The sequence below is a fragment of the Myotis nattereri genome, assembly GCF_964212035.1.
Source record: "Myotis nattereri genome assembly, chromosome: 2".
Lineage (NCBI taxonomy): Eukaryota > Metazoa > Chordata > Mammalia > Chiroptera > Vespertilionidae > Myotis > Myotis nattereri.
The window spans coordinates 214,556,637-214,582,380 of record NC_138076.1 but is presented as its reverse complement, the minus strand read 5'-3'; the positions used below and the strand labels follow the sequence as shown (position 1 = coordinate 214,582,380).

At 65.6% G+C, this 25,744-nt stretch overlaps 1 protein-coding gene across 1 annotated transcript in view; it reads left to right on the top strand.

Annotated features, from left to right (window-relative positions):
* Positions 1-25,744, top strand: part of CELSR1 (cadherin EGF LAG seven-pass G-type receptor 1) — a gene marked incomplete at both ends in the record, with an annotated part of 96,039 nt that overhangs the window by 13,367 nt on the left and 56,928 nt on the right. Inside the window, one exon of the mRNA XM_081083761.1 lies at positions 19,531-20,175. Coding sequence (XP_080939887.1) covers positions 19,531-20,175 — 645 coding nt within the window. The remainder of the gene's footprint in view (positions 1-19,530; positions 20,176-25,744) is intronic.

Here is a 25,744-nt window from a genome sequence, read left to right as displayed (position 1 = left end):
GAGTGCAGAGAGGAGCGGGCTCAGTGCTTCACACGGGCAAGCCCCCCTCTCCACGGCGTCCTCTCCACTCCCCACTTTTTTTTTTTTTAATATATTTTATTCATTTTTTACAGAGAGGAATGGAGAGGGATGGAGAGTTAGAAACATCGATGAGAGAGAAACATCGATCAGCTGCCTCCTGCACATCTCCTACTGGGGATGTGCCCGCAACCCAGGTACATGCCCTTGACCGGAATCGAACCTGGTACCCTTCAGTCCGCAGGCCGACGCTCTATCCACTGAGCCAAACCGGTTTCGGCATCCACTCCCCACTTTTGAAACAGCTTTATTAACCTGGGGCGCCAGCCGGAGCCCGTCCCAGGGGCAGACGCCACTCTCCTGTCTCAGGCCATGAGGCGGGCTTGTCGCTGCCCCTGCGCCCACTCTGCCTCTGCCCCTGGGGACAGGGCTGTCACCTTCTCCGGGCCATCCTGCACCCGGGGGTGGGCCACGTCCGAGGCTTAGGACCTTCCCTTAAAGGCACAGAACTCTCCTTACAGGACATCAAGGGTTTAAAAAGGAAATGATTGCCACAGGGTATCCTAGGGGACGGGGGGCGGGACCTGCCGGGCACCACGGGAGGAAAGCGGTGGCCTTGGAGGACGTGCACAGCCGAGGCCACAGGTGGCCCTCCTCGTCGGTGTGGGTGTGTGAGTGAAGCATCCCTGAGTCCGAGACGTGGTTGAGGAGTTTTCAGTGGACGCCGGGTGGCCCAGCGCGGTCAGGGGTGCGCCCTGCCAGGCTGGGGTGGCACAGGCAGGCGGCCGGGTGGGGCGGGGGCCCAGGGCTTCTCCTGCAGCCACACTTGCCGGGCGTGGGATGACGCAGGTGGCTCTTGGGCTGCGGGCACTTGGGTCAGAGCCGAGCCGGGCTGAGCTCCTCGCTGTGGCGCTGACTTCGAGGAGGAGGTGCGGGCATAGATATTGGCTGCGCTAGACGCTGGGGGGATCATCGGGGCTGTTATAGCCTGGGGCCTGGTTGGTCCCGTGATGAGGAGATGGCCTGGGGCCTGGGTGGTCCCGTGATGAGGAGGTGGCCTGGGGCCTGGGTGGTCCCGTGATGAGGAGGTGGCCTGGGGCCTGGGTGGTCCCGTGATGAGGAGGTGGCCTGGGGCCTGGGTGGTCCCGTGATGAGGAGGTGGCCTGGGGCCTGGGTGGTCCCGTGATGAGGAGGTGGCCTGGGGCCTGGTTGGTCCCGTGATGAGGAGGTGGCCTGGGGCCTGGTTGGTCCCGTGATGAGGAGGTGGCCTGGGGCCTGGGTGGTCCCGTGATGAGGAGGTGGCCTGGGGCCTGGGTGGTCCCGTGATGAGGAGGTGGCCTGGGGCCTGGGTGGTCCCGTGATGAGGAGGTGGCCTGGGGCCTGGGTGGTCCCGTGATGAGGAGGTGGCCTGGGGCCTGGGTGGTCCCGTGATGAGGAGGTGGCCTGGGGCCTGGTTGGTCCCGTGATGAGGAGGTGGCCTGGGACCTGGTTGGTCCCGTGATGAGGAGGTGGCCTGGGACCTGGTTGGTCCCGTGATGAGGAGGTGGCCTGGGGCCTGGTTGGTCCCGTGATGAGGAGGTGGCCTGGGGCCTGGTTGGTCCCGTGATGAGGAGGTGGCCTGAGGCCTGGGTGGTCCTGTGATGAGGAGGTGGCCTGGGGCCTGGGTGGTCCCGTGATGAGGAGGTGGCCTGAAGCCTGGGTGGTCCCGTGATGAGGAGGTGGCCTGGGCCCTGGTTGGTCCCGTGATGAGGAGGTGGCCTGGGCCCTGGGTGGTCCCGTGATGAGGAGGTGGCCTGTGCCCTGTTTGGTCCCGTGATGAGGAGGTGGCGTGGGCCCTGGGTGGTCCCGTGATGAGGAGGTGGCCTGGGCCCTGGGTGGTCCCGTGATGAGGAGGTGGCCTGGGGCCTGGGTGGTCCCATGATGTGGAGGTGGCCTGGGGCCTGGGTGGTCCCGTGATGAGGAGGTGGCCTTGGCCCTGGGTGGTCCCGTGATGAGGAGGTGGCCTGGGCCCTGGGTGGTCCCGTGATGAGAAGGTGGCCTGGGCCCTGGGTGGTCCCGTGATGAGGAGGTGGCCTGGGGCCTGGGTGGTCCCGTGATGAGGAGGTGGCCTGGGGCCTGGGTGGTCCCGTGATGAGGAGGTGGCCTGGGGCCTGGGTGGTCCCGTGATGAGGAGGTGGCCTGGGGCCTGGGTGGTCCCGTGATGAGGAGGTGGCCTGGGGCCTGGGTGGTCCCGTGATGAGGAGGTGGCCTGGGGCCTGGGTGGTCCCGTGATGAGGAGGTGGCCTTGGCCCTGGGTGGTCCCGTGATGAGGAGGTGGCCTGGGGCCTGGGTGGTCCCGTGATGAGGAGGTGGCCTGGGCCCTGGGTGGTCCTTTGATGAGGAGGTGGCCTGGGGCCTGGGTGGTCCCGTGATGAGGAGGTGGCCTGGGGCCTGGGTGGTCCTGTGATGAGGAGGGTGGCCCCTGGAGCCCGTGGCTGCGTGGGGCTCCTGGCTCTGGGCTGCCATGGGCGCCAGGCCTGTGCAGCTCAAGGACCTGGGACAGAAGCGACTTGTGCTCCCGGAGGCAGCAGGACCGCAGTGTGACCCAGTGGAACCGAATGGCGGAGGCCGGGAGGAAAGTGAGCGGAACCGTCCCTCCACGTGTGTGGCCGGGACAAGGGCATGTGCGTGCCCACGAAGCCGGCTGAGTGGCGAGGGGAGGTGGCGCTCCTGTCTGCTCAGCAGTTAGGCGGGCGGAGCTGGCAGCGCCCGGGCTGCAGGGCGCCCTGGGTCCGCGGGAAAGGCGGCTGGCTCCGCTGCTGCCCCCACCTGGGTGGTGCCCTCGAGGCCCCTGGCCCTGGTCTGCCAGTCCGCTGGCCCCGCCCCCTCCTCTGTCTGCCCCCCTCCCCCGTGCCCATTGTGCTCATTCTAGAACATTCCGGCCACAGGGGGAAGCAGGACATCACCCCGTGCCCCAGCCTGGAGACAGTCCCTGGTCACCTCAGGGTTTGAGTCTGAGAGGAGGGCCCTGGGCTCATCACCTTCCTCCCCGCCCGGGCCAGGGTTGCCATGGCGATGGGTGCGCCCTCAGCGTCCGGGAGGCACCTCTGGGACTGGCATTGAGGAGCCGGCCCTCTGTCCGGGGACAGTGGGTCCCGGAGCTGTGTGTCCCGCTGGCTTCAGCCCAGCGCCGAGGAATGAGCCTCATTTCCTGACCTTTACGCTCGGATCCTTGGCTTTTAAAGGCGCCTGTGGATCTCCCACCAGGTGACTGACGGGAGCTTTTATGGCTCCGGCTTCATGGGCCAGAGGTGGACGGGGCGGGCCGCACTGGGGGGGGAGGGGCGCGGGGGTTCAGAGCGGCCAGCTCACGGGTGAGCAGCCTTAGAGAGAGGCCTGGCCGGGGGAGGCGTGACCGGCTCGGTCCCCTGTGCCCACAAGGGGGGCGTCGAGCTGGATGGAGGTGGGGAGGGCACACGGGTCCTTCCTGCCCCGTTGGACGGACCATTTCCGCCAGCGGTTCTCAGCCTTCCTCACGCCGCGACCCTTTAGTACAGCTCCTCATGCAGTGGTGACCCCCAATTTCATTGTTACAAATTGCACATGATTAAAGCATAGTGACTAATCACAAAAACAATATGTGATTATCTATGTGTTTTCCCATGGTCTTAGGCGACCCCTGTGAAAGGGTCGTTCGACCCCCAAAGGCAGGGGTCCTCAAACTTTTTAAACAGGGGGCCAGTTCACTGTCCCTCAGACCGTTGGAGGGCCGCAGGGTCAGCAGGTTCATTGTCCAAAGCAGTGGGGTCACCGTGAGGGCAGCGGGGTGCGCGGAATTTGGCAGGTAGGCGCAGTCCTTTAGGGAGGGGCGGGGCCGAGCAATGTGACAAATGCCACCAGCACAGACTCTTCCGGGGCCGGGGGCGGGCCCGGGGGCGGGTGACGGAGCAGATGACAAGGGAGAAGGCAGAGCTCCCTGCTACTCTGAGTCCCCCGCTCCCAACAGGCACCCCTCCCCTCCCCCTTGGTCCCGTCCCCCGCACAGACATGGTAGCACCTGTGGGCGCACAGTGTGGCCGCAGGAGTCCCTAACAGCACACCTACCGCCCTCTGGAAGCTCCGACCAGGGACCGGTCAGCGCCCGAGGTCGGCTCGCTGCTGTGGCCACAGCCGTGGAGGTGACTGAGGGCGAGAGTGGGGTGCAGGGGGGTCTGGAGGGGGTGGAAGGTTTTCTGGGTCCGACTGTTACCTACACAGATGCCCGTGGGAGGGGGCCTGCCTGAGCTCCCCTTCCTGTGGGGGGGGGTGGGGGTAGTGCACGTGGAGCCCACATTCCCAGAAGAGAAGGCGTGGAGGAGCGTGGGCGGCAGGCGGGCCAGGCGTCAGGAGGGGCTGCTGGGCCAAGATTCCCCCAGAGGCCCTCCTGGTCCTGGGAGGCGGCCACTGGGTGCCACCTGGGCAGGGGCCTGGGCATACACCCCACTGTGTCCCCAGCACCAGGCGGGCACTCTCGGGGGCTGCTGTGGCCAGAACGGCTGCTGGCTGTCAGCCACGATTTATTTATTTATTATTTTTGAAAAATATATTTGTATTGATTTCAGAGAGGAAGGGAGAGGGAGAGCGAGATAGAAACATCGATGATGATAGAGAAATATCGATCGGCTGCCTCCTACACGTCCTACACAGGGGATGGAGCCCGCAACCCGGGCCTGTGCCCTGACGGGGAATGGAACCGTGACCCCCTGGTTCATGGGTCGCTGCTCAACCACTGAGCCGCGCCGGCCGGGCTGATGGAGACACAGTGCGCAGGTCTCCGGGCCGGCCCATGCCTGAGGACTGGGTCTCCCAGGGGCCCTGGCTGGTGGTGGCTGTGGAAGGCGGCGGGCCAGGACCCAGGCCAGCCAGTGCCAGCGGCCAGGGCGACGCACCGGCGAGGGCACTGCCAGCGTGGTGCCCCCATCAGGGAGCCCACAGCCGGGCAGGCAGCCGACGGACACGCACTGGACGGCAGTGAAGGTGGAAGGAGGCGTGGAGGGTGGGCGTGCCCGTGTCGGCACGGGCAGCCAGCCCTCGTTATCCCGGAACGCGAACACTGGATGTTCTGGAAGCCCCTCCGAAGGGCAGGTCTTGGGAACGCGTGAGGATTCCAGGAGAGGAGACGCCTCATGGACTGGCGGGGACTTGGGTGGGGGCCGGGGGGCCGAGGGGACCAGGCCCCAGGTGGGCAAGGCCTGCCCAGAGCACTGGGCTCAGAGGTGCTGCCTGCTGTGGGCCACCGTGTGGCATGGTTAGGATCGCTGTTGCCATGGGCGATGGGGGGGAAGGGGCCGCAGGCCGACTCCCCACCCAGACAGACGGCCGTGAGGAGAGGCAGCCGGGTCGGGTCGGAGCGGTTCCCGTCGTGTCCGACCCCAGGACGGGCCGTTGGTGGGTTTCCTTCTGCCCTCGCAGGCCCCCAGCCGCCGGGGTAGAGGGGGACACGGTTATAAAGTGCATCTCGAGAAGAATGACACCCCGCGTCGCCGGGCCCTTGTTGTAGACCCCCCCAGAGGTCACGCGGCACAGGTGGGGCCCCGGCCTCTGCTCTTTTGCGGCGGCGATGGGTGTCACGCCCCCTCGGACACTGCGATCCTGTCATTTGGCCGGTGGCCTTTGTGCTGGGCTCCCATTCAGCCCGCCCCGTCCTCTGCGGCTGTCATTGTCCCCAAGGTTACTCATCAACCGCCTGGCCGCCAGCCTGCGCGGGACTCCCGTTTCCATGGTTACCGCCATCCCTGTAAATGTGATCCCAGAGCCTGGGGGGAGGGGCCGCGGGGCTCCATAGAAAGGGCACCGCCAGCGCAGGTGAAACCCGGCACCGGTTCTGGCGGTGTCGCCGGGTCCCTCGGGGCTGTGCCCGGCTCCCCGCAGCGCGGAGCCGGCTGTGGGCGCGGACCGGACCGGGGCGGGACAGCTGGAGAGGCAGATTCCCAGGGACCCAGGGCGCTTCTGGGGGCTGGTGTGTTCTGAAGGGGGCGGGCCTTGGCTTGGGGGCGGGGTTTGCAGTGGAGGGGGTCAGAGGGCAGTTTGGGGGTCTGCGGGGCGAATGCAGAGAATGCTGGGAGATTGTGGGGCCAGGGTGGATGGGTCGGGGCACCGGGGAAAGCACTCGATTCAGGTTTTTTTCCCCCATATTTCTTTTTCTTTTTTATTGATTTCAGAGAGGAAGGGAGAAGGCTAGAGAGATAGAAACATCGATAAGAGAGGAACATTGTCAATTAGCTGCCTCCTGGGGATCAAGCCCTCAGCCTGGGCTTGGGGATCGAACTGGTGGCCTGTTGGCTCCTGGGTTGACACTCGGCTGCTGAGCCACGCCGGCCGGCCGGTTCAGTGTCACTGTTCCCGCAGGCAGCCACGCTGGGTTGGTGGCGGGCTGGGTGCGTCCCATCTTGCCGTTACAACCAGGTAGTGACTCCTTGGGCAACAGTGGGCACGCGTGCCCAGCTTCCTGGAACGGGCAGGTGGAGCGGATTGATGCGTCAGGAGACGCGGGGTGTTTACACTTTGATGAAGCTACCACATCGCCAGTTGGCGTGCTTGCCACCAGCCCAGACGTCGGTTCACCTGTCTTCCCCAAGCTTGACGTTATCGTTGCCCGAATGTTTGCCAACCCGACGGGTAAAAATAGTCCATTGTTCAGTCCGCCGCTCTCCGCTCTCCGATTCCTCCGGGCGGGGCTGCTATTCAAGCGTTTGTGGCCATTTGCATGTCTGCTGAGACCTGCCGGGTCCTCGTCTTTCTCGGGCGGCTTCTGGTTTGGGGTTTGGGGTTCCCAGCCCGGGATTGTACAAGTGCCCCATGTCTTCTACAGTCTTACCTTCTTATCGTGCGTGGCTCCTGATGCTATGGACTTGGGGCGATGGTGGGAGGTGGCTGTTGTTGCAGATAACATGCTGTGTAGAGGGTAACACTGCCGCTGTTCACCGATGGCGTGGTGACGTCCTGGGAAGATCCCGGGGAGCATTCAGGTAAAGGATCGAAGGAACAAGTGAGTTCAGCAAGGTGGTTGGCTACGTGGGTGAAACACGAAATCAAGTGTGTGCGCGCCAGCAGGACATGGGGGAGAAACGGGGCGCGTGCCTTCTGATGGCTTACGAAGGTCAAACCACCAGAAATAAACGTAATAAAAATAGGCAGGCGACTACCAAATGTCCTGGTGAGCGTCCGGGAAGGCTCCGTCAGTGTGGGGACGGACCACGCTCGTGGGTCGGGAGCCAGGTGAGGAGAAGCGGTCCTTTCTCCCCAGACTGTGGGGTAGACTCAGTGTGATGCCACCCAAGCCCACAGGGATTTTTAGGGGAAACCGAAAAGAGCGACAAGCTGCCTCTAAAACTTACATGTCAAAACATACATGCTTACATGTATGAACACACGCTAACCTGTATATAAGTTTTGTATGTAAACTACATTGTATGGAAATCTTATACGTAAGCAAAATTGGCCGAGAAGAGCCAGGCAGTCCCGAGGAGGAGCGAGGTGGGGCCTGGTCCGCTGGATGGCGAGGCTGTCGGCAAGCCTTTGCGATGACCGGCCTGCCGGGGGCCAGGGGCCGCCAGCGAGGGACGGGGAACCCTGGGAGCCCGTGTGGACAGGATGACCCTCAGCAGCGAGGGCCGAAGAGCTCATGGGGCTGCAGCCACCCCGAGGCGGGTCCTGGGTGGCCTTTCCCCTGAAGGTGCTTCACGCGGTCGTCAGTCCTCACCTGAGGACATTTTCCCATGGGTTTCCAGAGCGCGTGGAACGGAGGGAGGGAGGGGGGGAGAGACAGGCCTGGTTGCCTCCCACACACGCCTGTGCCAGGGGCGGGGAGCGAACCCGCAACCCAGGTATGTGCCCTTGACCACAAATTGAACCTGAGACCCGTTGGTGCCTGAGCCAGTGCTCTAGCTATTGAGCCACACTGGCCAGGGAAGGTCTAATCTAATCTTTTTAAATTTATATAAAGCTACATGGAGTTTTATTTAACACTTTGAAAAAAATTTTTATTTGTTGATTAGAGTGACGCCCAGTGGAATATACAGGTCTTGTAACATAGAAACCCACACATGAAACCTGTATGTTCGTGTTGACCAATGTCTCACCTAAAACCGCAGGTCCTGCCCCCGGTGCCCGGGCTCCTGTGCGGTGGTCACGTGAGGGCCTCCCAGGCCCCTGGGCGCCCAGAGGCCGGATCACCTCTGTGCACCGCCCCCCCCCCCCCCCCCCCCGTTTTTCTCTCTGCCCCTGAGCAGGCGCTGGGGCCCAACAGCCGTTCCAGGTCGAGGCGCCGCCCCGCTCCTCCCTCCCCGTGGGCAAGAGACGGGAGGCGAGGGCTTCTGAGTGGAGGTGGCGCCCGCTGGCTGGAAGGGTGGGCTTAGTCTGTTTCCTTAGGTACGTACTCCCCCCCACCCGCTCTGAGGAATTTGTAATGTTCTCCGTGTTTATTCTGTCTACCTTTTCATCTCACGTCTGCCACGAGCTATTTCTAATCTCCAGGAAATACTCTCAGGGCAGGAGCAACACCAGCCTTAGGCCTGGAACACCCAGGGGCAGGTCCACGGGGGAGCGGTGGAGCGGCGACTCCCCCCGCGGTGGCGTCAGGGCCGGAGCCGGCACTGGGAGCTACGTCAGGGCTGGTGTCCGGGCGCAATGGCCTCTGCTCGCCGTGGCTCTTTCCGTGGTGAACCCTCACCCGAGGATATTTTCCCGTTGATTTTTAGAGAGAGTGGGAGAGGGAGAGACAGAGAAACATCGATGGGAGAGACACATGGATTGGTCATCTCCTGTACACACCCAGACCCGGGCCCAGGCTGGGGAGGAGCCTGCCACCGAGGTACGTGCCCTTGACCGGAATCAAACCCGGGACCCTTCCGTCCGCGGGCCGATGCTCTATCCACTGAGCCACACCAGCTTCTTTACGTACAGAATTCACAAACATGTAACTAAGGCCACTGACGGCCGCCCTGTTTTAAATTTTATAACGAGACGTGGGACTTCTGTTCTGAACCAGGACTGGCCTGTGGGCGGGGCATTTGTCTGTCACAGCGCCCGGCATGCCGGCAGCTTCGCTCCTGGGCGAGGAGGGACGCCGCGCCCTGGGCCTGCCTGAGCCTGGGACGTGGCCCTGGGTGGACGTCCGGGTTGGCCACCGGGGACCCTGTGGCCCAGCTCCCCCTCCCTCCAGCCTGGTGTCAGGACGGTGGGTCCCCGTGGAGCCTTCACTCGGCCTGCCTCAGTGCCTGCATGTGTTAAGGAGAAGAAATGACTTAATCTTCCTCCTGTTTGCTAGTTTATAAGAACTTTAAAAAGAAACAAAAACCTTCCATCCCGGCCAGTGTGGCTCAGTGGTTGAGCATCGACCTATGAACCAGGAGGTCACAGTTCGATTCCCGCCTGGTCAGGGCACATGCCCGGGTGGCGGGCTCCATTCCCCGTGTGGGGTGTGCAGGAGGCAGCCGATCCATCATTCTCTGTCATCATTGGTGTTTCCCTCTCCCTTCCTCTCTGAAATCAATACAAATATAAATTAAAAAACAAAAGACAAACAAAAGCATTGCAGGTTTGTGTGATACAGGGGTTCTCACAGGGGGTGATTTCACGCCCCCCCCAGACGTTAGGCGCCGTCAGGGGCAGGTGGCCGTCACGGTGAGGGAGTAAGGGGCGGGTGGTTCCGGCTGCGGTGGAGCCCGGGGATGCTGCTCGGCGTCCTTCAGTGCAGGTGACCGTCCCGGTGCTGGGGGAGTGACCGGCTTGGGAAGGTGCCGGCCTGTGTGCCCTGACGGGGTGGGGGTGGGGGGCAGAGAGTGAGCCCCTGGGTGAAGGGCGGCGGGCGCCGTGCTCCTGGGCGGACGTGGGCTTGCATTTCCCCACGTCATTAACCGGCCGAGTGGCCGTGGGCTAGTTGCTGAGCCTCTGACCCTCGGGGGCCTGGCCTATAAAACGAGGGAAGTGGAACCACTGGCCGGGACCTTGAGGATGAGGGGGGGCCTCAGGGTGCTCGGGTGGCTGGCGATGAGGGGGGGACACTGGGACCTGCCTTGCCAAGGACGGGCGGGGCAGCGTCTGCAGGCGTTGGGTGTAGATTTTTCTATGTTTTAAAGGTGAACCCCCTCCCCACCTGCACACACACCTGCAGGCCAAGGGGGCCACAGGCGTCTCCCTGCTGGTCACTTCCGCCCTTTCCGAGGGGTTTTCTGGGGCAGGCATGGCCGCGGCGTGCACGGGCGCGAGCGCCTGTGGCTTGTCTCTCACGGTGACATGAAACGTTTAGACGGGAACGGGGGCGGGGGGGGGGAGAAGGGGGGGCGGAGGCGGAGGCGGAGGCGCGAGTCAGGTTTCGGGGCCCAGCCCCAGGGGAGCTTGGGCGATCGCTTCCCGGCTCCTGGCTCCTGTCCGTCAGCCGCAAAGGAGGGTGCGGGGCCTGAGTCTGGGTTCTCTGGGCTCCAAGGACCCGGCACGCACCCCATGGGCTCTGGGAGCGCTGTCCTCGGGGCGGCTCCCCATGGCTTTCCCCGGCCGGGCCGGCAGCGGGGCCGGGGTCTGCACCTCTGGGCCTGGGAACCGCTGTCCCGGGAATGGCGGCCACAGAGGGCGGGCGCGGGTTCTCCGGGCGCCTGCAGCTGCCGTCGGGGCGGGAGAGGAGCATGTCCTGCCCCGGCGCTGGCTCCGTGGCCGCAGCGGCCTGGCCGGGGACGCGGCTGAGGTCAGGAGTCTGCAGAGGCCTGGGCACCAGACGTGGCCTCCTGCCTCCGCCTCATTCGCCCTCGGGGGTGGGAACGGGGCCGGGGGCCGGTGAGCGAGGTCGGGCTCTGCCCCGAGCAGGAGCCATGGCAGAGCTGGACACGGTGACACGTGCCTTCTCACAATGCCCGCCCCCCCTCCCCCACGGCTGGCACCTTGGGTGGTGACAGCTGGAGGGACGGGGCCACAGCAACCTGTTGGCTGACGGTTCCGAGCTAGGGAAAGCCCGGAGGCCTCGTAAGACGGTCGCAAAGGGAGAAGGTCCCGCCTGCAGCACCGAGTTCCGGGTGCAGAGCAGCAGTGGCCGCCCTGGCGGCGCTGGGCACGTCCAGTGGCCCAAGCCGGTCTGTCCCTCCTGCCACCGTGACCCGCCCGCCCGCCGCCGAGGGGTGTGCGCAGGGCAGGGGCGCAGCTCCTGGAAACGTCCCTGTGGTGCCCGGCGGCCTCCGCACACCTGCCTTCTCAGGTGCCGGCCTGGAGGGGGGGGGCTCGGGTGATAAAGCCACACTCCCCCTCACAGGCCCATGTGCACACACACACTCACACACGCAGGCCCCGGTGCACACACACACAGGCCCCGGTGCACACACTCCCCCCTCACAGGCCCATGTGCACACACACACTCACACACGCAGGCCCCGGTGCACACACACACACTCACACACGCAGGCCCTGGTGCGCGCGCACACACTCACACACGCAGGTCCCGGTGCACACACACACACACGCAGGCCCCGGTGCGCACACACACACTCACACATGCAGGCCCTGGTGCACACACACACACTCACACACGTAGGCCCCCGGTGCACACATTCAAACTCACACATGCAGGCCCCGGTGCACACACACACTCACACACGCAGGCCCCGGTGCACACACTCACACACGCAGGCCCGGTGCGTGCACACACACACACTCACACACTCACACACGCAGGCCCCGGTGCACGCACACGCACACACACGCCGGCCTGGTACACACACACACACACACACACACAGGCCCAGTGCACGCGCGCGCACACACACACTCACACACACACTCCCGCCTCACGGTGCCCTCGCACCGGTTTCGTCCCTGCTGCCCACGAGGCTCGACAGCCACACCTCCCAGGACGTCCCGTGTCCACAGGGATGACGGGGCCTCGGGGGTAGCTCTGCTGGGAGCGGGAGGGAGGCCGCCACAGTGACCGTGGCCACAGGGGTCATGAGGGGACAGGGCCGGGTCCTGCTTTGAGCACTGCTGACCACAAACCTCCACCAGCTGCTGTTCCGCCCGGAGTGCCCTCCTCCTGCAGCTCAGGCTCCAGGCAGTGCCCGACCCACCTCCATCAGCCCCTGGGGCATCCCTCCCCCACACCTCCCATCAGCCCCTGGGGCATCCCTCCCCCACACCTCCCATCAGCCCCCTGGCCCCTCCCCCACACCTCCCATCAGCCCCCTGGCCTCTCCTCCCCCACACCTCCCATCAGCCCCCTGGCCCCTCCCCCACACCTCCCATCAGCCCCCTGGCCTCTGCCCCAGGACACTTCACACCGTGGCCATCGCCCACCCGCCTAGGACCCAGGAGGGCAGACTGTGGTCCTGAGTCTCTAGGTCGGGCCCGGCCGAGGGCTGCGGTATGTGCGGAGTGAGGGAGGGATGACAGTGCTCGTTAGCTGGGGGAGCTGAGTGGCAGATTTAGATCTTTAACGGATCCATCGCACAAACCGGCCTCCTGGCATGAGCGGTAAATGCCGTCAGCGGGGTGTCCTGGGACCTACGTCCTCCCAGCGCCCTTGGGGCACGCGGAGGGAACTCCAATTGTTACTGTTAAGTCGTCTCTTAATCACTTAATAGGGCGATATCTGGTATCAGATTGATCTCTTCCATCTGTGCAGACCCGGCCGGGCGCCACGCGAGAGCTGGGAGCCGGAGTTCTCCTTCCGGAGCTCGGAGGTGTGTGAGTGTATGTGTGTGTGAGTGTGTGTGTCTGTGTGAGTGTGTGCGCGCGCGTGTGTGAGTGTATGTGTGTGTGTGCGCGCGTGAGTGTGTCTGTGTGAGTGTGTGTGTATGTGTGTTGGTGTGAATGTATGAGTGTGTGTATGTGTGTGTGTGCACGCACGCGAGTGTATGTGTGTGTATGTGTGCGTGTGCGAGTGTGTGTATGTGTGTTGGTGTGAATGTATGAGTGTGTATGTGTGTGCGAGTGCGAGTGTGTGTGTATGTGTGTTGGTATGAATGTATGAGTGTGTGTATGTGTGTGTGTGCACGCATGCGAGTGTATGTGTGTGTATGTGTGCGTGTGCGAGTGTGTGTGTGTATGTGGGTGTGTGTATGTGTGTTGGTGTGAATGTATGAGTGTGTGTATGTGTGTGTGCGTGCGAGTGCGAGTGTGTATGTATGTGTGTTGGTATGAATGTATGTGTATGTGTATGTGTGTGTGCACGCATGCGAATGTGTATGTGTGCGCGTGTGTGTGCGAGTGTGTGTGTGTATGTGGGTGTGTGTATGTGGGTTGGTGTGAGTGTGTTTGTGTATGTGGGTGTGTGTATGTGGGTTGGTGTGAATGTGTGTATGTGTGTGTGCATGCATGCGAGTGTATGTGTGTGTGTGTATGTGGGTGTTTGGATGTGTGTTGGTGTGAATGTATGAGTGTGTGTATGTGGGTTGGTGTGAATGTGTGAGTGTGTGTGGGTGTGTGTATGTGGGTTGGTGTGAATGTGTGAGTGTGTGGGTGTGTGTATGTGGGTTGGTGTGAATGTGTGAGTGTGTGTGTATGTGGGTGTGTGTATGTGGGTTGGTGTGAATGTATGAGTGTGTGTGTATGTGGGTTGGTGTGAATGTGTGAGTGTGTGTGGGTGTGTGTATGTGGGTTGGTGTGAATGTGTGTGTATGTGGGTGTGTGTATGTGGGTTGGTGTGAGTGTGTGAGTGTGTGTGTGTCTGTGGTGTGAGGGGGCGTTACGTGGAGGAAGGGCGGGCAGGAGGTCCTGGCTGTGCACACAGTAGGTGCTCAGTGGGGACTCCCTCCTGGGAGCTGGGTGGCCTGCAAGGTGGGGAGCAGGGGAGCAGAGGGGAGACCCGGCTGCCTTCAGGGAACAGGGCTGACCGGTCGGGGGTGGGGGTGGTGTCGGGCCTGGACGCATCCCAGCGAACATCCCCGGACTGTCCTGGTGTGTCCTGGTGTGACCTGGTGTGTCCTGGTGTGACCTGGGAAAGGGATTGAGAGTGGGAGCAGAGGGGCTGTGAAGTGTGTCACTAAGGAAACCCACCGTGGCTCCCGAAGGCGGGACGTGGTTCCGTTTCTCCATCTGCCCGTGGGCGGCGCTGACCGCTCCGGTCCAGCCCATTCCGCAGACCCGACGGCACTGCCCGGGCCGGCGTGCGCACGGGGCAGACCTGGGCGGCATGGACCGCCTGGGGGAGGTGCAGCCCTTGCTCCTTGGCGGTTTGGAGCCGCTCGCCCGGGTGCTGTGAAGGGAAGGTGTCAGCCAGCGGGGGGTGGGGGGGGTGGGGGGGGTGGGGGGGGGGAGTGTCTCAGCTTCACTGGAGGTGCCCCTCCCGTCCAGCCCCGGGACAGAGCCAGGCGGACTGCTGCTCGGGCCTCGCCCCGTCTAAGTGCAGTTCTGAGCCATCTTGAGTCTTCGCGCTCGCCCACCTCTCAATAGGCCTGCAGCTCATTAATTTTGGGGCAGGAGGAAGGGGCCGCTAACAAAGGCCCAGGAAGGGCCCGCAGGGCAACATGAGGGTGGAGAGCTGGTCTCCGGTAGACCCACGCCAAGGGCAACGTTGCCCCCCCCCCCCCCCAGGACGGGAGCTCAGCCGCCATCTGGAGGTGGGGAGCCGGAGGCGCGAAAGGAGTGAGTGAGGCTCAGCCGCAGACGACCGTGTGCAGGCGCCTGCGGAGGACAAGGGCGCGGAGCGCGTTCTCCGTGGCTGAGGTTTCTCTGCTGCGGCCGCGGGAGGCCTGGTTAGCCATCGAACCCCCTCCCCCCACAGTGTCCTGCTGGCTCGGCTCTTGAGATGTGGGATTGGAATTTTCTTAGCAAATATTTAACCAGGAAGAAAAGGAACACCCCTGCTTCTCTGTTCTCGCCACGTACGTTGCAAATTAATAGACGTCTGGGCCAATATTTGATCTTTTCCCCAAAAGAATGATTCACCGGCTCTTCACGCAATCGCAGGGAGGGGTCCCTGGAGGAACAGAGGTGACGGGTGGGTGGTGGTCCCCCTCGGAGGCTGGGGGGGCCCGCCGGGTGCTGCCCCTCGCCCGGCGGCGTGTGGGTGAGGTCACTGAGGGCTCCGCCCAGGGTCTCCGAGGGCCTCAGGGACGCTGCGGGCAGTGCCCGGGCCTCACGATGTGAGGTCAGCCCCCGCCCTCCCCCGACGCCAAGCCCCCCGGGATCAGGGGCCTCAGCAGCCTCAGCTCTTTAATCTCGGGGGTGTCGCTGCAGTTATTCTGGAGGGAGCTCGGGCCCCCAAGTGGGGAGACACGGGCAGGTCAGGAGGGTGTCTCCTGGTCCCCGAGAGATGCTGTGCCCTCTGTCCCTTGAGGAAGGCGAAGGCTGCAGTGGTGGCTGCTGGGGGCTGAGCTGGGCTGGAGGGACAGCCTGTCGCCTGCGAGGGGCCGTGCACCCAGGCAGGCGGGGGTGTGAGGCCAGGTCCCTGGCCAGGTCCCACCCCGGCAGCTGGTCCCCCTCCAGCTCCCCCCCCGCTTGGCTATTCAGGCCTCGGCCCTACCTCCAGGCCTGTCAGGGTTTGGCAGCCTGAATGTCTGATTTCTCCTGCAGCCGGTGGGTGGGTGCTGGGTGGTGAGTGGGTGCTGGGTGGGTTCTGGGCAGTGGCTGGGCAGTGAGTGGGTGCTGGGTGGTGGGTGGGTGCTGGGTGGTGGCTGGGTGCTGGGTGGTGGCTGGGTGCTGGGTGCTGGGTGGGTGCTGGGTGGTGGGTGGGTGCTAGGTGCTGGGTGCTGGGTGCTGGGTGGGTGCTCGGTGGGTGCGCAGTTGTGTTTAATCACCTGGAGGCAGAGGAAGCAGCGCTGGGTGGTTCCAGCGCCTTTGTTGTAGCTCTTGCTCTAAACAGCTACAAATTACTGGTATTAGAACCCCGGCTCCCCCTCGCATTAAGCCTCCGAGTTAATCATTGTCTCCGGGAGCCTGGGGGAAGCGCAGGTGGACGGGTGCGGGCCTCCTGGGACCCCAGGCTGTGTCCCGGCCCAGCCCCAGCCTCTCTGGGCCGTCCCTGTCGCCAGAAGACCCTGCTCGGCCCCTCCCTGGGCCGGGGGGAGGCAGGAGGGAGGAGGTGCGGGCTGTGCCCCCCTGGGACTCGGGCCGAGTCCTGTCGTCCTGGGTTAGCTGGCGAGGAAACTGAGGCACAGGAGGTTCGGGACCTTGTCTCCAGCGGCTCCCAGAGGCGGCATCAGCGGCACCGCCGGGGAGCGTGGGGGTCGAGCGTCAAACAAGTCCAGTCCAGGAGTTCGGACACAGACATGGGGGCGGCCGCGTGACAAGGCGGCAGCGATTGGAGGGGTGTGTGGACAAGCCAAGGACAGGATCGCCCGTGACATCGGGCGCTGGGAGAGGCGGGACCGGAGCCCCCGGTGGAGCTGGCGCTGCCGACACCCGGACCTCGGCCTCCCGGCCCCCAGCCCGACAGGATATGCTTACGCCCAGTGTGTGGTGCTGTGTCACGGAGCCCCGGGCACTGCCCCGCCTCCCGTGACCTCTGACCCGCCTCCTGTTGACCTCTGACCCGGCAGGCCCGCAGGAGGGCGTTTCCTCCACTCGTGTGACGAGCTCCCCGCTCCTCGGAGACCCTCCCGCTGCCTCCTGGGGCATCCGGGCACCGCATCTCGCAGATGCAGCTCCGCCCCGTCCTGCGGGCCCCTGGCTCCCTGAAGACCCGTGTGGCCTCTGCCCCCGGCGTCCCAGGGCTGGGCCCTCCACGGGGGACGTGATAGTGGACAATGGGATCCTGTCACCGGTCAGAGGCCAGACAGGTGCCGCCCTGTGTGACCACCTGTGCCTTCTGCAGGTGCACGGCCTCCCGCAGGTGCACGGCCTCCCACAGGTGCACGGCTCCCATGGGTGCATCCCTCCCACGGGTGCACGGCTCCCACGGGTGCATCCCTCCCGCAGGTGCACGGCCTCCCGCGGGTGCATCCCTCCCATAGGTGCACGGCTCCCACGGGTGCATCCCTCCCGCAGGTGCACGGCCTCCCGCGGGTGCATCCCTCCCATAGGTGCACGGCTCCCACGGGTGCATCCCTCCCGCAGGTGCACGGCCTCCCGCGGGTGCATCCCTCCCATAGGTGCACGGCTCCCACGGGTGCATCCCTCCCGCAGGTGCACCCTCTGGGTTCGCCGTCAGTGCCCCACAGCCGCCCCCTGCCATCCATTCTGTCCCCCCGACTGTGGCTCTGGTCAGTGGCTCAGCCGCCCAGCCTGGGCGACACAGACGAAGCGGATCCACTGTCTCCAGGAGCTGGGTGCCCGGGACGGTCCATGGTGTTGGGGGGAGTCGGTGGTGACTGGCAGGTGCCTGTTTGTTTCCCAGCATCCACCGGGAGTCCAGTCCGTGCTCTCTCCTGGCCAGTCGCTCTGTCCCTGAGCGAAGGGTGTCCCTGCCACGTGGCGTGTCTTCCTGCGCGTTCCCTGCGCTGTGCCCCGCTGGCTGCCTGCGGGAGGGTCCTGCGCCGGCACCCCACCCCACCCGGTGGGCAGGGTCGCCCGAGCACCCGGGACCCGCTGGGCTTTGAGCTAAAAGTCAGCACCTTTCAAGAACCTTCGCGTCTTGGGCCGGGTCACGCCCTCGTGTGGTTTAAGGTGAACAGCGTGTTTCATAACACCCGCCCCCCGGAAGCAAACAGGAGCGGCCCTCTGTCCTGTGGCAGCGGAGCGGGCCTGGGCACAGACAAACAGAGAAACACCCACGAGAAATAGCTCACTGGGGAAATGGGGTCTCTGATGCTGTTTGTGCAAATGTCCGTCTCGGGGTTAAAGAGAAGCTACTGAAACTCATTCTTACCTGCCCCCCCACCCCCCTTCACGCCTCCCCCTTCACGAATGTTTATCCAGCAGCTCCGCGTGCCAGGAACTGTTCTGGACGAGGCGCGTTGGGCAGGAACAAGACCTGCAGGTTCCCAGTCCTCATGGGCCCGCAGGGGGTGGGGTGGGGGAGACAGATATGAACAAATAAGAATAAAATCGGGATTAAAGCAGGGGTGTGGCAGAGTGTGAGGGGTGTGCAAGCAGTCCCTGTGCTGAGGGGCAGTCAGCTGAGACCTGGATGGCCGTGGGGCAAGGAGGGCAGAGCTCCTAGCACAGGACAGGCGTGCAAAGGCCCTGGGGCAGGAGGAGGGGGCGGGGGGTGGAGGAGGTGACAGGGCAGACCCTGTAGGACCATGAGGTGGGGGTAAGCAGCGTGGGTCCGATTCTGGGTGCCTTCGGGGCCACGAGGGACGACGGCCGGGGGTCCGCCGTGGGAGGACCGCAGTGGAGGGAAACTGAGGCAGTTGCCGTCCAGCCCACATCCCAGGGAGGGGAACACAGCTCCCTCTTGTCGGGGGAGTGGCCTCGTGTGGGGAGGAAGGAGCTCTGTCCGCGCCCGGTGCTTTGCCATTTTCTTTGGCCTAAATTCACTTCCTCCTCACTTACCCGTGGTCACCACGGGCCCTTTGCATGGGCCGCAGAGGGGGTCTGGGCTGTCCACGTCCTGCCCCTGCTGTGCGGGCCCCTGGGTGTCATACCGTCCTCGAGCCCCTCCCTCCCGGTGCCGAGGTCACGCAGACCGCCAGGCCCCGGGGGCCGAGGTGAGCGGGTGGCAGAGTGCCCGGCGCCCGCCCCGGAGCCCGGGGTCGGGGTGGGAGCGGGCTGTGTTCCTCACAGGAAGTGTCCCGTGTCCCCGTGTTCCTCACGGTTCCCCCGCACCGGCCGGGCCCTCTGCTTCGCTGGGCGGCCACACGGCGCACCGAGCGTGCTGTGACTTTGGAGCCGTTCCATTTCCCATTGTCCGCACAGGTTTTGTGCTGAAAGTGGGAGGAGGGGGGCTTTTTGCCATGGAAACGGGGGGTTGGGCAGGGAGCCACGTTGAGGGAGGGAAAGGCGGCGGATCAGGCTGCGGGGACACTGAGTCTGAGAGTCAGAGGATGTGGCTTTGCCCGGCTTTCCCGGGCCCCTCGGCACAGTCGAGGAGGCCTGGGAGGCGGGGGAGGCCGTGCCTCGGGGGCCCATCGCCATCACGGGGAGCCCCTGGGACCAGCCCTGGGACAGCTCCTCTGAGTCTGGGCTCAGACCGATGGTTGCTCAGCCCTGTAGCCCCAGAGTCCTGTCCTTCCTGTCTCAGAACCCTAAGAACCTTGATCTGTGCCGAGTTCGCCGTGTGGCTGAGGTGGGGCGGCCTGGTGCGCCTGTGTCTAGAGCAGCGTCGCTGAGCGTGTCCTGTGCGGGGCCCAGAGATGCAGGGGAGAGCAGCCTTCGCCACAGGGCCTGGGTGGGACCGGAGGGGGCTCCTGGCGGTTGGAACAGGTGCAGAGGCATAAAACTGGGGCTCAGGGTCCGCTTGTGTCTGGAGCAAAGCATGGGGGGTGGGGGGCTTCAGAGGTAGAGAGGGGCTGGATCCCGGTGGTCGTGGGGTGCCCTGCTGAGCGGTGCGGGGGGGGGGTCCTCTGGGGGCTTCTGAGCCAGACAGACGTGGTGGGCTGAGCGTTCGGACGCCGAGGGTGGAGGGAGAGGAGATGGTCACGGGCGGGGCCGGGCACCACGGGCATCGCGTGACCCGCCCCCTTGTGTCCGCAGACGGCGTCCACAGCGTCACGGCGCTCTGCACCCTGCGGGTGACCATCATCACCGACGACATGCTGACCAACAGCATCACCGTCCGCCTGGAGGACATGTCGCAGGAGCAGTTCCTGTCCCCGCTGCTGGCCCGCTTCGTGGAGGGCGTGGCCGCCGTGCTGTCCACCAGCAAGGACGGTGTCTTCGTCTTCAACGTCCAGAACGACACGGACGTCAGCGCCCGCATCCTGAACGTGACCTTCTCCGCCCTGCTGCCCGGCGGCGGCGGCGGCGGCGGCCGCTTCTTCCCCTCGGAGGACCTGCAGGAGCAGATCTACCTCAACCGCAGCCTGCTGACCGCCGTGTCCGCCCAGCGCGTGCTGCCCTTCGACGACAACATCTGCCTGCGCGAGCCCTGCGAGAACTACATGAAGTGCGTGTCGGTGCTGCGCTTCGACTCCTCCGCGCCCTTCATCGCCTCCTCGTCCGTGCTCTTCCGGCCCATCCACCCCGTCAACGGGCTGCGCTGCCGCTGCCCGCCCGGCTTCACGGGCGACTACTGCGAGACCGAGGTGGACCTGTGCTACTCCAGCCCCTGCGGCGCCCACGGCCGCTGCCGCACCCGCGAGGGCGGCTACACCTGCGAGTGCCAGGAGGACTTCACGGGTAGGTGTGCGTCCCGGGGCAGGGGTGCGGCCCTGGGGGCCGGGGTGCGTCCCGGGGGCGCAGGGGGTGCAGGCCGTGGGCGCGCAGGGGTTGCAAGCCGTGGGGGCAGGGTGTGCATCCCGGGGGCGCAGGAGGTGCGGGCCATGGGGGCGCAGGGGGTGCAGGCCGTGGGGGCAGGGTGTGCGTCCCGGGGGCGCAGGAGGTGCGGGCCATAGGGGCGCAGGGGGTACAGGCCGTGGGGGCAGGGTGTGCGTCCCGGGGGCGCAGGAGGTGCGGGCCATGGGGGCGCAGGGGGTGCAGGCCGTGGGGGCAGGGTGTGCGTCCCGGGGGTGCAGGAGGTGCGGGCCATGGAGGGCCGGGCACCTGTGCTTGGCTCCCAGCCCCCACGTTCTGGGGTTTCCCTCTGTCTGCCTTCCTCCTGTGGAGACAGATGGATGCTGGGCCGGGGGTCGGCCCGTGAACCTTGCAATGACTTCCTGACTCGAGCTCTGAGGTCCCAATTGGCCCGCGACGTCAGTCACCCTCCTAGGAGCAGAGTCCCCTGGGGAGACAACGCAGGCCTCGGGGCTCCTGGGCAGTGGCTCCCATTCAGAGCCCTTTCCCGCGCTGGGTGGACGGGTGGCCGTGAGCGCCCGGTGGACGGGTGGCTGTGAGCGGCGCGCCTGGGTGGACGGGTGGCTGTAGCGCCCGGTGGACGGGTGGCCGTGAGCGCCGGGTGGACGGGTGGCTGTGAGCGGCGCGCCTGGGTGGACGGGTGGCTGTAGCGCCCGGTGGACGGGTGGCCGTGAGCGCCCGGTGGACGGGTGGCCGTGAGCGCCCGGTGGACGGGTGGCCGTGAGCGCCCGGTGGACGGGTGGCCGTGAGCGCCCGGTGGACGGGTGGCTGTGAGCGGCGCGCCTGGGTGGACGGGTGGCCGTGAGCGCCCGGTGGACGGGTGGCCGTGAGCGCCCGGTGGACGGGTGGCCGTGAGCGCCCGGTGGACGGGTGGCCGTGAGCGCCCGGTGGACGGGTGGCCGTGAGCGCCCGGTGGACGGGTGGCTGTGAGCGGCGCGCCTGGGTGGAAAGTGGGAGCCGTGGGTCCCGGGCCTGGAAGGAGAGCCCTGCTTCCACGCCTCGTTGTCTGTGGCGATGACTCAGGCGCTCTGCCGGGAGCACGCCCTCCGCTCCGGGCGCCCTGACTCAGACGCGGGGGACGGCTCCGGCGGCAGCCCACGCGGCCATTGCAGCCGCAGAGCCCGCCACCAGCCATGAGGAGAGGCGGCCCCTGCCCTGGGCTGGCCTCGGCACATAAGTGACGGCCGCAGGCAGAACCAGTTTGCGGGCCCACGGGCTGTCTGGAGAGCGGGGGGACCGGGCGGGGCTGCATCCACCCGGACGCCAGAGCTCTGCTCTTCCAGCGTATGTGTTGGGTGTAAACAGCTGTGGACTCGGGGCCGGAGGGGCGGACGAGGCCCGGTTTACCGAGCTGAGACGGCTCGGGATTAGCGGGCGTTTCTGAGCAGGAAGAGAGAGTGACGCTGTGGGCGCTGGCCTGGCAGGAGGAGGCGCCGCCGGGGAGGGGCGTGCGCCCCGGCCTGCCACCTCTGCACCTGCGTGGCCCCTCACCAGCGGTGGGAACGGCCACGCGGCGGCAGAGGCCCTCGGTTGCCTGCCCCGTGTCCTCCCGCCCCGCCCGGCTGTCCTGTCCTCCCGGGTCCAGAAGGCTCTGCCCGTCCCACTCACCGGGTGCTGATCCTGAGCTGGCTACACGGGGGCTCCTGGTGGGCGACCCCGGCCCCTTCCTCCCTCCTGAGTTCTCGGGGTGGGAGGGGCTCCGGTTTTGCCCAGGTGACCTGGACCCCTGCCCCCCGAGTCTTAGTGGCACCGTGCTCCGAGGAGGTCCCCTTGCGGGAGGTGTCTCTCCCTCCCTCTCCTTCCTGCTTCGTGGCGTGGGGCTGGCCTCTCGGCCTCTGTGCAGGTGCTGTGGCCCCACGCCCCCCAGAAAAGGCCCGCTACCCTCCCGGGAGTGACCGCTCACTCACTCTGTGAGTCTTCATTGAGTCCCTGCTGTATGCCCGGCCAGTGCACACGTCATACCTGCCCCTACCCCGTCGGTGGGCCCCCAGGGTTGCTGTGCGATCGGCCCTTTCCCTGGGCGAGACGTGTCTGCGGGGACCTGGTGGGGGGACCCCTCCAGCACCCCCACACTCGGGCGGAAGCCTAGGCTGCGGTCTGATGCGGTCGAGGAGCCCAGCCCTGCCTCATGGGCCGCAGCAGCAGGCTGGGGTTCGAGAGGCCCAGGTTAAGCCGAGGCCACGAGGGACCTGGGGGCCCCTGGGTCCCTGCCCAAGAGGGGGTTGACCTGTTGAAAACGTCCCAAGTTCTCAAAATTTTGTTTTCATCACAAGAGTCATTTCTAGAAAAATAATGGCCGGGAACCGGCCCCGCGTGTCATCGCCAGGGTCGCCCGGAAATAGCGGGCTGGGCGGGGCCGGGGCCTCGGGCCGCCGCGGGCTCCGAGGTGACCCTGCGCTTCCCTGCAGACAGGCCAGCTCGGGCTGGCGGCCGCACCGTCCCCTTCCTCTCGCTTCCTCCCCTTTGAAGCCCGCGCTCCTCCGTGGAGATAATGGAGCTCATTTCTTCCCGGTGAAAGCGGCGCTGTCGTCGCCCGGCTTCGGTTACGGCTCCCGGGAAGCGAGCCGGCCTGGCGCGCGGGCGGCTTCCTGTGCTGCTGACACAGACGCCGGCGCTGGTGGGGAGGCGGCTCAGGAGAGCACGCCCGTCCTCGTCCACTGGGGCCGCGGAGGGGCCCGAGGCGTCCCGGCCCACGGTCCCATATGTTATTGTTTTTAAAAAACATTTTTATTGATTTCAGAGAGTAAGGGGAAGGGAGAGGGAGAGAGAGACGTCAATGATGAGGGAGAATCATGGACCGGCTGCCTCCTGCATGCCCCCCACTGGGGATCGGGGCCACAACCTGGGCCTGTGCCCTGACCGGGAATCAAACCATGACCTCCAGGTTCATGGGTCAATGCTCAGCCACTGAGCCAAGCTGGCCGGGCCCAAAGACATGCCTCACACCGTCAAAGCCTCCTGGTGACGTCCCCCTGCGTGTGGGAGGGGAGACAGACCCTGTGGCCGGCCAGGCTCTCGGCGTCCAGTGTGGGAGGCGGCTAGTTCTGCAGCCGGAGCCAGACCTCGGGCCCAGGAGCGCAGAGGTGGGCGGCCTGTTCACCCCTCCTGCCTGTCCTGCAGCCGCTGTGACAGAGCCCCCAGCTGGGGCGAAACAGCACAGTTACTCCCTTGCCGTTCCCCCCCAACCCCCAGGCTGGGGGAGTTCTCGCCTTCCGGCTTCGGGAGGCCCCCGTCTGCATGCCTTGGCTCGCAGCCCCATCCTCACCTCGCTCATCCTCGGCTTCTGCAGTCCCAGCGCCTGCGCCCACTCACCCCCTTTCTATCCCGCGGACCCTGGTCACTACCTCGGGCCCCAGCAACCCAGGACACACACGCCCGGGTCCGGGTCCCTAAGGAACAGGCCTGGAAAGCACCCGCAGGGTGAGGTCCCCTGTCCTCAGGCTTCAGGGAGGAGGAGGTGGGCATCCGGGGCTCCGTCGGGCCCGCACCCACTTGGCACTGCGTACACGTCCAGGGCCGGAGTGAGTAAGCGAGGCCTTGGCCGTGGGCACCCAGGGGGCCGGCTGTCCCCGATGTGTGTTCTCGGAGGCACAGTGGGGACCTCCGAGAGTGGCAGCCCGGTCGTCCGGTCAGCGCCCCCGGAGCCCTGTCCCTGTGTGGGTGGACAGATGTCTCCTGGTCGCTCTCCCAAGCCGGGGCCTGGGGGCCACGTGGCCAGACCTGGGCGCTGGGGCGGAGGGAGGGCTGGTGCGAGGGTGTGAGAGGAATGCAAGCCGGCCTCCCGCGGCAGGAAGGGGTTTGAACCCGGAGGCTGGGCCGCTGCTCGCGGATGATGGAGGTGCGAGCGAGCATTCCGGCTGCGTCTGGACACGTTGCCCTGTGAGGGTTGGCACGGTTCCCCGACTGATAACGCGGGGGGGCCGCCCGCCCGCCTCGGGGCGCACCTGGCAGCTTTCCTGCCGCCCCGGGCTGTCTTTCCCGCCCCCCAAGTCCTCCTGGGTCCGGAAGATGGGGACGGTCTCTTAGGGCTATTTTCTGCACCCCGCACCCCCCCCTCAGTGAGCGTGAGGGTGGGGGGCACCCTTTCCTGGGAGGAAGGCCCAGTGGGGCTGGGGCTGGGCTGGGCTTTAGCACCGGAGGCCGCATGCAGGGCTGACTCGGGGCGCGGGTCCCGCCCCCAGGTGTGTGGCTGACTCCTGTCCAAACAGCCAAACCGCAGGTACACGGGTCTGCCTTTCTTTCCTGCTGGGATGCATTTTTATTTTTATTTTAAAAAATGGGTGTGTCTGGGGTTCTGGGAATTTGCTCCAAAGACAAGAATGAAGTCACCGTGAGAAGGCCCAGCCCAGGACAAGCCCGCAGGGGGGCGGGGCAGGGAGGGGCTGGGGGCGGTGCAGGTGGGGGCTCAGGGGGGGCTGGGGCATGGAGGAGGCTCAGGGCAGAGCCCTCACCAGGAGGTGAGAAAGGCAAACAAAGGGAGAGGAGAGGTGTGAGGGCCTGGGGGAGGGGAGGGGCTGGGGAGCACCCCCCTGGATTGGGGGGCCTCCCGGCTCGGAAGTCGGGGATCACCGGGAATCACAGTGAAGGAGGAGCCAGGTGCTCCGCGGCGAGGCAGCTCCTGGCTCCGGGAGCTCATTTCCAGGGCAGGAAACGGAACTCCTGCCGTCAGGGAGGGACGTCCAGCTGGGGAAACTGAGACCTGGCCGGAGCCCGCTCAGACCCTCATCCCGGGCTGTGGTGCTGTGTGTGTGGCCAGGGGCTGGGGGCGGAAGGGGCGCTGAGGCCTGGGGGACAGAAGGGTGGACGCCCGTTGTCAGCGTTCAGGCGTTTCTGACGCAGCCGCCCTGGGGGCCCTGCGGTGTCCCGTCCTTCGCCGCCTGTGCCTGTCCGGCTGGGAAGCCCGCGTGTGGCCCCGTCCAGGCTCCACCTCCCGGGAGAGGACTGGGCACCGCGGGCCGGGCTGGCCTTCAGGTCCCGTTGGGCGGAGCCCGGCCCTCTGTCCTCTGCTGTCCCGAGCTCTGCTTCTACCCGAACTGCAGGCCGCCCCGCCTTGCTGCCCTTGGCTGTTGGCTGTCATTCGGACTGGAAGGCGAGGTCTTTACTGGAAAAGATGAGGCGTCAAACCTGCCCCCCTTCCCCTGCCCGCTGTCCCTCCCTGCCCGTCCCAGCTCTACTAGTCCGGGGTCTTGGCCCGGGGTCTCCGCCTGGCCGTGCCCCCCCCCGCCCCCCGCACCCCTCCTCTCTCTGGTCTGTCTCCACCTCCCACACACGCTCCTGCAAGCCCAGCTCCGAGGCTGCCCCAGCACTGCTTCCGTCCCACTTCCTTGATCTTTAGAGACTTTTCTTTTGTTATAAACCAAACACGGGGTTTTATACGCTGTGCGGGCCTGCTTCCTGGTCTCTAAGGTGGGGGTGTAAGAGTTCCCGCACCGGGCGCTGGGAGAATCTGCGGCAA